Source organism: Mustela putorius, unplaced genomic scaffold (genome assembly GCF_011764305.1).
Source record: "Mustela putorius furo isolate JIRA1106 unplaced genomic scaffold, ASM1176430v1.1 tig00003909_pilon_pilon_pilon, whole genome shotgun sequence".
Taxonomy (NCBI): domain Eukaryota; kingdom Metazoa; phylum Chordata; class Mammalia; order Carnivora; family Mustelidae; genus Mustela; species Mustela putorius.
In genome coordinates, this window is record NW_025422057.1 from 34,523,353 (window position 1) to 34,538,531 (window position 15,179).

Below are 15,179 nucleotides of genomic sequence, written 5' to 3' on the forward strand. Positions count from 1 at the left end.
GAAAGGTTTTAATCTTAGGGAAAATGCATGTCAAGCAGCTCAATACTATAGTAAAGTTCAATTTGAAATAGGAACCTCAGTTTTTGACAGGTTCTTACAAATAATAACAATAATTGGTTTAGAACTATAAATTCCTAGACTTCTATTTTGTCATACATAGGACTTTTATGGTACTACTCCTCTAATTGTTTGATGCCCCTGTCGAGTATTCATTATTAGATGTCCTGTCTATTCTTTAGGGTACTCTCACGCAGATTCTATGCTTGAAATCACTACATGTTGAACTTTTGGATGTATTGGAGCTTTGATTTTTACTCAGGACTGATAAGTTCTATCAGTTCTTATGTTTCATTATTAGTAGAGCCTTTCATAGAAACTAGGGATAAAAAAAATCATTGTGCTAAAGTAGACCAAGCATGGAGGAGATGGAGTTAAAAGGTCAGAACAGAAATTTTGAGAAAACTAGAGGATGAGAAAGAAATCTCAAAATCAGAAGTTATTTTATAGAATGCATATGAAAGTGATTACTTGATTCTTTTAATATAGTCATTATGCATTTACTTTGTAGGAAAGAGATGTATATGGTTGGGTTGGGGAGAGGCAAGAACATACCTATTCAAAGGGACCTATCTCTTGGAGAGGAGATTGGGGGGAAATTGGAGGGGGAGACAAACCATGAGAGACTGTGGACTCTGAGAAACAAACTGAGGGTTCTGGAGGGGAAGAAGGTTCGGGGGATAAGCCTGGTGGTGGTATTATGGAGGGCATGTATTGCATGGAGCACTGGGTGTGGTGCAAAACAATGAATTCTGGAACACTGAAAAGAAATAAAATTAAATTAAATTAAAAAAAAAAGAGACCTATCTCAGAAGGGCAATATTGGTCAAAGAAAGCAAATTGCAGAACAGTATGCATACTTCTATGTTTAGGGGAAGAAATAACATAAAACATTTTTCTGTGGGTATATATATATATATATACCCACAGAAAAATGTTTTATGTTATTTCTTCCCCTAAACATAGAAATATATATATATTTTATATATATATATATATTTTTTTTTTTAACATCTGAAAGAATACATGCCAAATGTGTGTAGCAGTCTGAAGAATGTAAGAAGGCAGGATTGGAGACTGCTTTTTCTGTCATAGTCTTCTGTTTGTGTGTGTTCAGGAAGAATGGATTTATGTGTGAGATGGGTGGTTAAATATTCATTTAAAATAAATAAAGCATATTAGTTACCAATAAACAGTATTTATAGTGTAGATAGGGAGCTGAGATAGTTTCAAATAATGTTAACTCATTAGAAAATAAGAATGGAGGGGCACCTGGGTGGCTCAGTTGGTTAAGTGTCCAACTCTTGTTTTGGGCTCAGGTCGTGATCTTGGGGTCATGGGATTGAGCCCCGTGTTGGGCTCTGTGCTGGATGTGGTGCCTGATTGAGATTTTCTCTCTCCCTCTGCCCCTCCATCCCCAATAAAAAAATTTTTAGAAAATAAGAGCAGTAGAGCAGAAATTTGGAAATCACTTGTTTTGTGAGTTAATCCTCCCTTATGTGTTCAATGCATTTAACTTTGAAATGTTTCACCCATACCTATGTTGAAACCATATGATAAATGTAAAAATCTTCCTTTAAGAATTCCTCCCGTTGGGGAGCCTGGGTGGCTCAGTGGGTTAAGCGTCTGCCTTTGGCTCAGGTCATGATCTCAGGGTCCTGGGATTGAGCCCCTCGTTGGGCTCTCCTCAGCGGAGAGCCTGCTTCCCCCTCTCTCTCTTCTCTCTGCCTGCTTGTGATATCTCTCTCTCTTTCTCTCTGTCAAATAAATGAATCTTTAAAAAAAAAAATTCCTCCTGTTTTTCTGTATTATTTGACAACCCCAGTTATCCTTTCTTAGCCTTTTCAAACATCTACCCACTATTTGATTTTTGATTCTGTCTGTGCTTCTGGTTTTGCTAGCCAAGTCCCATTGTCTATGGGACACAAAGCAACTGATCAGTGTAGAAGTTTTGGAACATTACTGGCATAGACTTGAAAGTCATAGATGGGGGTTCACATCCTGATATATGCCTAACTTTGTGACTTTGAGCAGTTATATATATATAAGCTTTGAGAGCCTCAGTTTTCTCTTCTGTGAGATGGAGATAATGCTGACCCTATAGGGTTGTGGTGAGGATGGAGATCATGGCTATAAAGCATTTAGCACAGTTCCTATCATGCAAAACACCATGATTAATTTTTTTTTGAGATTTTATTTATTTATTTGACAGAGAGAAATCACAAGTAGACAGAGAGGCAGGCAGAGAGAGAGAGAGGGAAGCAGGCTCCCTGCTGAGCAGAGAGCCCGATGCGGGACTCGATCCCAGGACCCTGAGATCATGACCTGAGCCGAAGGCAGCTGCTTAACCCACTGAGCCACCCAGGCGTCCCCCATGATTAATTTTATCTTTGGTTCTGGAGCTGCTTTTTTTCTCAGATGTTGTTGGACCCTTGCAGCGTTCTATCTTGTATCTCTAGGAGACAATATGGGAATAAGCCATAAAGGATAGAAAATGGTCCTAGATTTCTCTCCCAAGAAAAAGGCAGGTGAGTGGGATAGGGCTGGTAGAGGTGAGCCTGTGGCAATGCTAGAGGGTACATCAAGCTACTTATTGAGTTTAACTGTCATTTGAATAAGAGTAAATGACTAAGGGCAAATTAGGTTGCCTATGTGGTAGGGTGGTTATCAAAGAAGCCCCTCTCTGAATGTGTTAGGATTAGGTTGAGGGAATGTTTGTGAAAGGATTTAAGGTAGAGGGAGTAGGAGGAAGTCAGGGAGGCAGTAGAGTGAGACTCCTTAAGAACACAGTCTGGATTTGAGTAGATTGGAGCCTTGGCTCTGTTGCTTACTGCCCTGCCCTGTGAATATTGGGCCAGTTACTTAATCTGTCCAAGATTTAATTGCTTAGTTTATAAAATAGAGTTGTGAGGGGATGCATTTAGCATGCTTAGAATAGTGTCAGGCATATTTTAAATACTTGATAAATTTACTAATATTAAGTCAAGCTGAGGGAAGAAAATAAAGCACGGCTAGTGAACTGTACAATTGGAGTGGGCTCCCTCTATGTACAGCTAACTGATAGCATTTGTCATTGGTTATCTTCCAAGAAAGAGTCAATAATGGGATGCATTATTTATAAATGTTCTAATACTTCCTGATGTATTTGCTTATTAAAAACAAATGAAAAAAAAAGATCTTTTCCTTATTTTCCCTATACTGAGAACCAAAACTTATTAAAAAAAAAATCCTTGAAAGGTTAGTTGCCACTTCTAACTTTTGTTGTTGAATGATAACTTGTGGTCTGGTTTTATCCATGTATGATTTCTGCTTGAATTTCACTGCAAATTTTGTACTTTTTCTGTCCTTTTTGTTGTTTCTTGCGGGCTTTCTGGTTAATCAGTTGCTTTTAGCAATGTTTACTACTTATAAAACAAAAAGGATGAATAATATGCTTTAAATATATATCAGTGAGGCATAGATAAATAAATTTTAATGAGAAAATAAGCCTCTGCATTGAAATTCATTCAATTAAGAAGGCTGTGCAAACTTTGTCCTGCATTTCATCTGTCATCTTTTCATCTGTTGAGCACTAGTGAACCTCTGGGTTTTTATTTTTTTATTTATTTTATTTTATTTTTAAGATTTTATTTATTTGTCAGAGAGAGGGAAAGAGAGCGAGCACAGGCAGACAGAGTGGCAGGCAGAGGCAGAGGGAGAAGCAGGCTCCCTGCCAAGCAAGGAGCCCGATGTGGGACTAGATCCCAGGACGCTGGGATCATGACCTGAGCCGAAGGCAGCTGCTTAACCAACTGAGCCACCCAGGCGTCCCCTTCTGGGTTTTTAAATATATGTCCCAGTACTCTAAGGTGGCATCGTAAAAGTTTCTTTTTGTTCTCCCTGATATTCCAGTAGCCACCACTGTACAGATGCCTTGTTCTTTTTTTTTTTTTTTAATTTTATTTATTTGACAGAGATCACAGGTAGGCAGAGAGGCAGGCAGAGAGAGGAAGGGAAGCAGGCTCCCTGCTGAGCAGAGAGCCCAATGCGGGGCTTGATCCCAGGACACTGGAATCACAACCTGAGTGAAAGGCAGAGGCTTTAACTTACTGAGCCACCTAGGCACCCCCAGATGCCTTGTTCTACATTCTGTCATTTAGTACTGAAAATAACCATAGGGAAAATTATAATTTTATAGGTGAACCAAGGTTTAGAAACTTGTTCAGAGTGACATGTCAGCAACTGGCAGAGCCAGAATTTGAAAATCAGTTGGCTGATTTCAGAGTGTGTACTTTTTTTTTTTAATTTAATTTTTTATTTTTTATAAACATATATTTTTATCCCCAGGGGTACAGGTCTGTGAATCACCAGGTTTACAGAGTGTGTACTTTTAAAAAAAAATTTTTTTTAAAGATTTTATTTATTTATTTGACAGAGATCACAAGTAGAGAGAGAGGGAAGCAGGCTCCATGTTGAGCAGAGAGCCCGATGTTGGGCTCAATCCCAGGACCCCGGGGTCATGACCCAAGCTGAAGACAGAGGCTTTAATCCAGTGAGCCACCCAGGTGCCCCAGAGTGTGTACTTTTAAATGCCAGACCATTAACTGCTTTCCTCACCCACAATCAACAGAAGACTGCAAAGCTGACCCTTGGCAAAGTGGCCAGAATTGTTTCTTTCCTGCTGCTATCTTTCTAGTTCCTCCCTCACTTTACCATCCCATTTTACTGATCAGATACAGGTGTAAAGTCTTAGCTTGAAGAATCGTCCAGTCTAGTGGCTCTCAAATCTAGCTAGTCAAAAGAGTCACCTGGGACACTTATTTCTTTTAAAATTTTGACTAAGTTGGTTTTCACTGGAGCTCAGGAACCTGCATTTTAACCATTCTACAAGTGATTTTGACAATCTGACAGTTCTGAGTACCACTTCAGATGCATGAGTCCCCACCCAAATAGCCCCTCCATTTTCCTCACAGGTAGTCATCTAATAATCCATTATTGTCTTCTGATGGCGACTGACTGCCATCTTGCCGTGAAGGTTATTTCATTGGTAATTAGATGCAAGGCTGAGCTTCTATAGAGCTTTCATTTACTGACTTGTATGGACCAGATCAGTTTCTTCAGGCTTTGTGTCTGTAATCCTTAGATACTGGCTTTGAGGTTAGATCTAGGCTGGAAACTTCTCTGAACCTCATCTTCCTCATGTGTGAAATGAGTGTGTTGTTATCTACATTGAAGGATTATATCAAGAACTAAATGAAAAAAATAAACTGTCCTGACTGGGAAGATTCATGAATGCCTTCAAACAGGCATTTATTATAGTCCCTTCACCTTATCAGCCTTTTTTGAAACAGTCCCATGCCTGCAGGGCTCTAGTTAGAAGTGTGGAGATATGTATATAGATATAGATACAGATATCTGGAATGGATGTCTAGGAGCCTTCTAATATATATATTAGGGTATATACATAAGGTATATATAAGGTATATATATATATATATATATATATATATACACAGAGAGAGAGAGAGAGAGTGTGTGTGTGTGTGTGTATATATATATATATATATATATATATAAAATATATATATAAGTCTCCTAGACATCCATTCCAGGATTGTCAGTGCCAGAAATAGGTTGTCATTTTGACTTCTCATCCGTACACTCCTTTTTTTTTTTCACCTGTGGCTTTTCCTCTGGACAAAGAATAGGATACCTCTTACAGAGACAGAGAAGCCTACATTTCTGAAAATTCAGTTTTACTCCTTAAGTAATTGGAGTTTCCACTGATAACTTGAACCCAGCACAAAACAAATGATCTGCAGGAAGACCTTAAAGGTGAAAGAAAAGTCCTTCTTCAATTATATAGAGACCAAAATGGAGAACCAAAGAAAATACTCCATGTCTCTTTCTTATCCAACGGTAGACAGACAATTGATGAGTGTTAAGACAATTGATGAGTGAGCGCCTGGATGGTTCAGTCCATTAAGTGTCCAACTCTTGATTTTGGCTCAGGTCATGATCTCTCAGGGTCATGAGATTGAGCCCCTCATTAGGCTCCAAGCCCAGCGTGGAATTACCCCTCCTACCCATGCTCTTTCTCAAATAAATAAATAAACTCTTTTAAAAAAAGAAAGAAAGAAAGAAATGGGGTGGAGGTAGCAAGTGAGAGGAGGCAGTGGCAGTGAACTAAGAAATGTTGAATGCTTGTTCTTTGGCAAACACAATGTGAAGTAAAATAAATATTTAAGTAGTTTCAACCTAATTTTCACAGGTTAGATCCCGTTTCACCAATGAGAATACTGAAGACCATTGAGAATAACTAAGGCAAGCCTCATACCTGGTCAGATGGCAGGTCCAGACTGAGGAGACCTGGGACTTTTCAGAATGTGATTTTTTCAAAAATTATAATACATACACATTCTTTAAGAAACAGATGTTCTGGGGCACCTGGGTGGCTCAGTGGGTTGGGCCTCTGCCTTCATTCAGCTTGGGTCATGATCCTGGGGCCTGGGATCGAGCACCCGCATTGGGCTCTCTGTTCAGCGGGGAGCCTGCTTCCCTTCCTCTCTCTCTGCCTGCCTCTCTGCCTACTTGTGATCTCTGTGTGTCAAAAAAATAAATAATAAAAAATCTTAAAAAAAAAAAAAAGGAAACAGATGTTCTAATTTCTATTGTATAGTTCCCTGACAAAACACCTGTTATTCTCTTATTTTAATTGGTTATGTCTCTCTTCCTTTACTAGTTACTTTATACATAGGGACTGGGTTGCAACATTCATCTCTATCACCAGGGACTAGTATAGGAGTTGACCCTTGACCTGTGCATTAAAAGTTTGTAAAAATGGAATTTCTGTCTCTGGCATTTGAAAACATCTGCACCCTCCACCGCTACTCCTCATCTTTTGAGTTAAAAAAAAAAAAGTATAGAATTGTAAGGGATATTAGAAATACTCTAGCTCAGTCCTCTCGTTTGTATAAAGGGAGGAATTTCAGGCACTGACTGGAGAGGTAGATCACGACGTACCCAAAGACCGCAATTGATAGTAGTTATTCTAGCACCTTGCCTCCTGGTACGCAGTTGAGGGCTCTTCTTAGGATCTGCATGTATGCATACTGCTTTCATTCAGTTAGTAACCCTCTGATTCTTCCTTTATGCTCAGTGCTGCAGAAATGCCACTTTCCTTTCTGGCTTCCTGAATAGATAGGTATACAGCCATGCTTTCCAGAAACCAGAAGAAAAACAGCTTCCCAAGAGTTAAGACTTAAGCTAGAAGATAGTCCCTGAAGTTGAGGTTTTTAACCTCTTGTATCCCTTTTTTGCTCATCCAGACAATTACTTAACTGTCGTTCATTGGAGACGCTAAGTGATTATTTGCAGGTCTGGGGAAACTGTTCAGGAAGCTGAAAATAACCTTTCATTGCTGTCGTTTGATTTGGTGTGGTGGTTGAGATGTGTGTTCTGCTTTTTTTTTTTTTTTTTTAAGATTTATTTATTTGAGAGAGAGAAGCGTCCATGTGAGTGTGCAGGGGTCATGGGAGAGGGAAAGTGAATCTCAAGCAGACCCTGCACTGAGCCCAGAGCCCAGAGCCCCACGCAGAGCTCAATTTCAAGACCTTGAGATCACAACCTGAACCGAAATTGAGAGTCAGATACAACTAAAGCCACCCAGGTGCCCCTATTTTGCTTTTCTTAAACAAAAGCAAACTAAGTCTGTAATGTAATGTATTCTCTAATGTTAAGTTAAGCCATGAGTTGTGCTTCCCTTTAGCTCAGGCTAGTAAAAACAATTTGTACATGATAGTCTCTCATGGACTCAAGTGAAATGTGGTGGAACAATGATATTCTTCACTTAGTTTGTGTTAGCTCTCTATTTTCAAAATGTTTTTGCCTCTAGCATCATGGAAACACTGTCTTGGGTTAAAGTTTTTTCATGTGAGTGGTTTTCAAAAGTTAATTTTCATAAAACTTTGGACACATTTTAAGTTTTATAGGGTATATCTCATGTATGGAACTTATCAGTAATAAATATTAAAGTTACCTGATAAAATTAGATTGAAACTACACTCACCTTTTGCTTTTTCAGGAAAGTGATTCTGTTTGTAGACTGAGAATTCTTAATTATGAACTTCCTCTAGATAAAAAATTCCCTGTTCATTTGAATAGAATGTTTCTTTGACATTGGAGGCTGGGATGAAGGGCTGAGGGCAAAGTCAGTTGACTTGACTCTTTCCTTTGAATTTACTTTCTTAAGTTCTTTTGAGAGAAAGTGTGAAGTAGTGAGACATATACATTAAAGAATATTGGGGAAAAGGATGCAGTTAATTATAGAAACTTGTATTAAGCTTAATGTTGCCAAATCATTTTTCTTAATGAAATGAATATGTGTTCTTAAAACAATCTGGAACTTTGATTCATGTCATCAATCCATGGCAAGAAACAAATGATATAGTATTCGTTTTATGAAGTAATTTTATGTATTGTCTTATTCTGTGTTTTTATTTTTAGGACCGGAGTAGGCCCTATGACACTTTTAACTTGCACTCGTTGGAGAACTCCTTAATGGATATGATAAGGACTGATCATGAGCCTCTGAAAGGTAAACACTACCCTCCCAGTGGCCCACCAATGAGTTTCGCTGATATAATGTGGAGGAATCATTTTGCAGGTTAGGAATATTCATATGTCCATTCCTTGCTTGGTGTTTTAAACAAAAATCAGCTTTTTAATAATTGTGATTTTTTTTTTCATTTCTGTTTTGGTTTGGTTTTTTTTCCGTTTTTGTTTGCTTCTGTAAAGCATTGTGGAATGTATTTAAAATTGATTTTCTTTTTTTAACCTGGGTTCAGCTACCTACAGTAATCAAGGTTGATTGCTTTAATCATAATGTTTGGCAGAAGCATGTGTTGGGTAGCATGAGACCAGAAGTCAAGTTTTCTGGGCTTGATGCATTTGGAATCCTCAGCTGAACCTGGGTAATTCATTTAAGTCAAAGTATTCTGCAAGGAAATAATGAGATTTAGTAAACCAATCTCCAAAGACTGCTTCAGAAAACTTCGTAGAAAAGAGTTCCATTTTATTAAAATAGAATCACTTTCGTCGAATAGGAAGTATCACTACACAGTCTTAAGAGCAGCCAGTGATTCTTTGCATTCTTTAAAGCTAGAACAGAAAGAACATGTCTTAAAGTGTGCAAACGTTTTGGGTTAAATAGAAGGCAGAAAGTCCCAAGGTCAGCAGTATTAGGACTTCCTATTTTTAGAACCAATGTAAATTCAGGTTAGTGGTTGATGTTACATTTCTAATTACAGATAGTTCTTTTTATGTGTTATAGGACTTTTTAGGGGCGCTGCGATATTTTAAAATACCGTAATGGAAATTTCTTGTGGAAATATCCACTTGGGTTTAGAACCTAAATATCTGAAAAGTGCGAAGAGTTGGCCACAAGGATGCCCATTTCGTTTGAATCCTTATGTTCTCCAGAGCTGTGAGGAATTTGATCCCCTCTGGTTTTCTCCAGGCTTTTATATAGGGTGTGACTGACTATGAACACCTGATATTCATTTCCTCAAGCCACCTCAGAAATCCATTTCATCATTTTCTTGCCACACTCATGATTTTCTGCTGCTTTTTTCAATTTCCAGTGAAAAGAAAGTGGATAACAGGCTATGAAGAAAATAAGGGATTTGAGAAAAGCTATATTTTAAGGCCTTCAGAAGTAGGAAAAAAGATCTCTCATTTATTCATCGTTATATTTAGTCACCATTACCACGACTTTGCTCAGTTGAAAGATTAGGTATATGGTAATTTAGAGCATATTTCACTTAGAAGTGAGAATGGTGTTAAAAAAAAATGATATTCACAGACTGTTTGTGTTTCTAGTATCTTTTAAGGATGCATTTGTCTTCCTTCTCTACCACAAACAGCTATAAGCCTTTCCCAATTATTCTAAAATAGTCAACCCTTGTTCTTTATGCATACCTGTTTTATTTTGGTCTGTATTTTTTTCTTCTAGCAATAAAATATTATGAAAAGCTCTTACATTATAGTCTATAAATAATTTCCCACAGTTTTGTGACTGTTGTTTACACAGGACCTATTGTGCCCTGCTGAGAGTAGTAGTGGCAAAGTATAAAAAGGGAACTTCACTGTGGGTAATGTAAATACCTTACTCCATTTTTAGTGGCCTCTTTTTTAATGCATGTCCAACCACCTCTGCATATATTTCTCTACCACACTTGCAAATGTGAGGTTTCATCTGTAAGAGTCTTTTGCATTGTACTTATAATATGTCCTAATAAGTTGGAAAGCACGTAATATGTACATTTTTACAGCCTTAATATGCTTGCAACTTCTCTGTTCATCATACCGCCCACCTTGATGTCCTATGAATGGACTACTTCCCATGGTCAGTTACATCACCGTGTCATTGTCCTTTGGGTAGAGTGTTCAAGCTTCCTGCTTCCTTTTCCAGCTGGGAGACTTTTAGATCTGGTTTATGGCACCATGTATTTGATCCTTATTACTTCTAATAACATAATTACGATGCTGGCATTTTAAAGGAAAAAATTTAAGTAATTTTTTACTTTAAAAATGGAGAAAATTATAACAAAAATATAACCAAAAAATAAATGTGATAGTATATCCATATATATATATGTGTGTATATATATATATGTATTTTTTTTAAGATTTTATTTTTTTATTTGACAGAGAGATAGAGTGTACAGGGAGGCAGAGTGTCAGGCAGAGGGAGAGGGAGAAGCAGGCTCTCCACTGAGCAGGGAGCCTAATGTGGGGCATGATCCCAAGGCTCTGGGATCATGACCTGAGCCTAAGGCAGACGCTTAACTGACTGAGCCACCCAGTCTCCCCTATTTTTATATACCTTACTTAATAAATGTTGTCCACATTTTTATCTGATCTTTATAATTTATTAATAGGCCTTAACTGTGGACTCTTAGATTGTTTCCAGCTTTTTCTCCATATTAGGTGATGCTGCCATGGATGAGTTCTTGCACATAGCTTTTCCTTAAGGTAAATTCATAGAGAAGATCTCTGGATCCAAAGATGTAGACATCTAGGTGAACAGAGCTTTAAGAGAAAGGTGGTAGGCTAGGGGACTTACCATGTGGCTTGCCTGTCTAAAAACATTTCTTCTAGGGGCGCCTGGGTGGCTCAGTGGGTTAAGCCGCTGCCTTCGGCTCAGGTCATGATCTCAGGATCCTGGGATCGAGTCCCGCATCGGGCTCTCTGCTCAGCAGGGAGCCTGCTTCCTCCTCTCTCTCTGCCTGCCTCTCTGCCTACTTGTGTTCTGTCAAAATAAATAAAAATTAAAAAAAAAATAAAAAAAAAATAAAAACATTTCTTCTACTCCATCCTGTTCTTCCTCCTACCTTTAATATCTTCGTCTCCCACTTGACCATGGGAATACTTTTTTGAGTGTCTCAAAACTCAAGTTACAGAATCATGGGTTTTTTTGTATGCTTGTTTTGTTTTTTTCCTGAAGCTTGACTTTCTTTGGAAAAAAAAAAAAACTTTTTTACTCAGTGTAGGAATTTCAAATAATACATTCAAAAAAAAAAAAAAAAGAAAAGTGAAAATATAATCTGAGGCTTACTAGCTAGAGATAGCAAAGATTATCATTTTTATTAACATTTTTCCAGGCATTTTATAATCTCTTAGTAGGAGATTAAATTTCAGATCAGCCTTTCTGACTTTCTAGTCATTCAAACGTGGGTTTGAATCCTGACTCTGCCTCTAGTTGGCTGTTGATCTAGATAAATCAGTTAACCTCTTTGAATTCAAAGCCTTAGTTTCCTCATCATTGAAATAAAGTACCCACTTCATGGACTGGCTGAAAAGGTCAGTCAAAGTTCCTGAGACTAGAAACTGCTCAGATGTTAACCTTTTTTTTTTTTCTTTTTGGGCTGGCGGTGGTAGTGCTGTGCTACTTACTGCCTGGCCTGGGTAATTGCTACAATATTTACTTCTTTCTAGCTAGACTGTAGCTAAATATTAAAAGCTTTCAAATGCAAGTTGTAAAAATTTTGTATTTGTCATAGATAAGTAGTGATTATTGAAGGATAAACACTTTGTCTTCATAAAAAATCACCGTAAGGAGCACCTGGGTGGCTTAGTGGGTTAAGCATTTGACTTTGGCTCAGGTCATGGTCTCAGGGTCCTGGAATGGAGCCCCACCTCGGGCTCTCTGCTCAGCAGGGAGCCTGCTTCCCCCTGTCTTTCTGCCTGCCTCCCGATCTGCTTGTGATCTCTCTCTCGGTCAAGTAAATAAAATCTTTAAAAAAAAAAAAAATCACCTGAAGGAGAAAGGAAAATAATCCTCGTAAGTTACATTGGTTTTCCAGAATTATATATCTAAATAATATGAAAAAGAAAGAAAATATCATAGGATATCTCATTCATGATGGGATAAAGTACTTCATGATGAATTTAAAGTGAACGTGATGAAATATGTTCTCAGCAATATTTCATCTTAGAGATGTATGCAATGAGGGGCACCTGGGTGGCTCAGTTGGTTAAGTGTCCAACTCTTGGTTTCAGTTCAGGTTATGATCTCACAATGTGGGATCGAGCCCCACATCTGGCTCTGAGCTAGCATGGAGTCCGCTTCAGTTTCTATCTCCCTCTCCCTCCCACTCTCTGTCTCTCAAAAAAATAAGTAAAATCTAAACAAAACAAAACAAAACAAAAAAAACCCCATGCAATGAGAAATCCCTTTATTCAACTGTTCTCTTGATTAAAGGGGAAAAAAGGGTTAGTGAGAGAAATGACAGAATAGGAAGTTCAGAAAGTAATAAGACTTCTGTTTTAGTGAAGAACTTTGTATTTTTTTAAAGATTTTATTTGTTTCTTTGAGAGAGAGCAAGAGAACAAGTAGGTGGGAGAAACAGAGGGAGGGAGAGATAGAAGCAGACTCCCTGCTGAGGAGGAACCCCGCTAGATCAAGACCTGAGCCCAAGGCAGTGGCTTAACCAACTCGGCCACCCAGGGGCCCCTCGTAAAGAATTTTAACAGTTTTTCAGTCACATTTATACTTATACTCAGTAAAACCAAGTCAGACTTGAAGATGTTTGTAGGCAATATTAAAAGGTCTCTACCTCCTCCCCTGTGATAAAAATGTCAAGTAATGTAGAGGAAAAGTTGAATTGAGCTTTCTTCACAGCACCTGAGGAATGTGTTTAGTGATACTGATCAGATCACAGCACCCTTATTTAAATAAAAATTAGACTAATTTTGTTGGCTTCTTAAAGATATCAAACTACTTGATTATAACAGAATAACATTATAATTATCAGTTGTCTCTTACCATATTACATATGACTTTTCCTATTGTTTATTTGAGAGAATGCCTCCAAGAAATGAGAAGGGTGGTTTTGAGAAGGATGATTAACTAATGAACACTCTCCCTTATTTCTTTTCTAAGTGCAGAAATCCTTGGGTTAGTAGAGAGTAACATCTAAGTGAGAGGAATTATTCTCTGCCCTCTTTTCAGGTGGGCTGAAGGGAAGGAAATCCACAACTTTCCTTATAACTATGAGGGTTAAAGGGATTTCTGGCATTGGGAGAGGTGGGATTAAAGATAGGGAAAGTGGGCACCTGGGTGGCTGTCAGTTAAGCATCTGCCTTCAGCTCAGGTCATGATCTCAGGGTCCTGGGATCAAGCCTGGTATGAGGCTCCCTGCTCAGCAGAGAGTCTACTTTTCCCTCTCCTCTGCCCCTTCCTCCCCACTCATGCTCTCTCTCTCAAATAAATAAATAAAAATATTTTTAAAGAAAAAGCTACCCACGCACCCCAACAAATAGAATCTTTTTAAAAAATTGTTTGCTGTAAAAAAATTATTTGCTGTAAAATAGGGAAAAAGATTAATCTCTGTACTCTTCTTATAGGTGTTCCCAGCTTGCTACTAATGATGAAAGTTTACCTAGCCACAGGGGAACCCCAATGAAAACCCAGGGTCATTAGGTTTGGTTAATCCCAGCCTCCCTGAGGATTAACATTCAAAGAGTACAAAGTGATGACAGGAGGAATAATAGGGAAATATCAACCACAGAGTGTTGGGCAGTGTAGGTGACATTGTGCAGCAAGGTCCATCCCCTGGTTGGGTAGCACAGGATAGCAAATAATCTTGGAAAAGGGTCCCCTTTCTGTCATCCCATGTAGTCTCCCTCTTACAACAGAAGAATAGAGCTGGCTAACTACTTGGGTGTAGTACCTGATGAAACATTTCTGTGTATTTGAATTTTCTCTTTCCTCACTATTCATGGAACTGAAATTTGAAAAATGAAAAGAGCAGGTGTCAGTTGAGAACTGATATTGAAGGTTTGCTTTTTTTTTTTTTTAAGGGTTTGCTTTTCAAATGTGCACTGAATCTGGGGTGGAGAGGAGCTGTCTTCTGATAATAGTGCTTTAAAATATTTAAATTGAGAGAAACTTGGAAGAAATAAATGCCACACCTTTTGGGTGTTATGGAAGCAATTTTCTTTATTCATCATAATTTAAATTTAGTATTATATAGCCTTTCACAAAATTGGACCCTTTTATGGAATATTGAGGTTCCCTTGTTTCAGAAAAAGTGCATCTTCATTACATTTAGTTTGTTCCAGAAAAATATGCTGTCTCTTTACTTGCATTGTTGCTCCAGTTCTATTTTTGTGCTACATACCTTTGGCCCATAGAAGTTTGTCTTGCATAGAAGTTAGCAGAGTTTACAATTGTTTGGGGCAGTTTCTGAGTAAGCAAGAAGTGATTGTTTTGTTTCTATTCAAGAAGGGGACAATAAATACAAGTTGAATGATTTTTTTAAAATAAATATCTCCCATTTATTTTTCCAGTGGTCCTTTCTATATAGTAGTGTAGTCACCTGAGAGGTTTTTTGTTTTTTTTTAAGATTTATTTATTCATTTTAGAGAGAGTGTGAGCAGGGGGAGGGGCAGAGAGAGAGGGGAGAGAATCCCTCATGCAGACCCCCGGCTGAGTGCAGAGCCCAGCACACCTGCTGTCCCAGGACCCTGCGATCTTGACCAGAGCCAAAATCAAGAATTGGATGCTTAACCCACTGAGCCACCCAAGTGCCCATATCTGAGAGTTTTAAAAGAATGATTTAAGTATTTTAGAGTATAGC

General features: G+C 38.2%; 1 protein-coding gene across 9 annotated transcripts in view; it reads left to right on the plus strand.

The window, feature by feature from the left end:
* CPEB3 (cytoplasmic polyadenylation element binding protein 3) overlaps positions 1–15,179 on the plus strand; it is a 195,118-nt gene that overhangs the window by 65,685 nt on the left and 114,254 nt on the right. For 7 of the 9 annotated variants that reach the window (XM_045068734.1, XM_045068732.1, XM_004749661.3 and 4 more), the window contains one exon: positions 8,542–8,701. In XM_045068734.1, the coding sequence (XP_044924669.1) occupies positions 8,542–8,701 (160 nt within the window). The remainder of the gene's footprint in view (positions 1–8,541; positions 8,702–15,179) is intronic. The other 2 variants (XM_013054736.2, XM_004749663.3) reach the window with 1 other exon arrangement.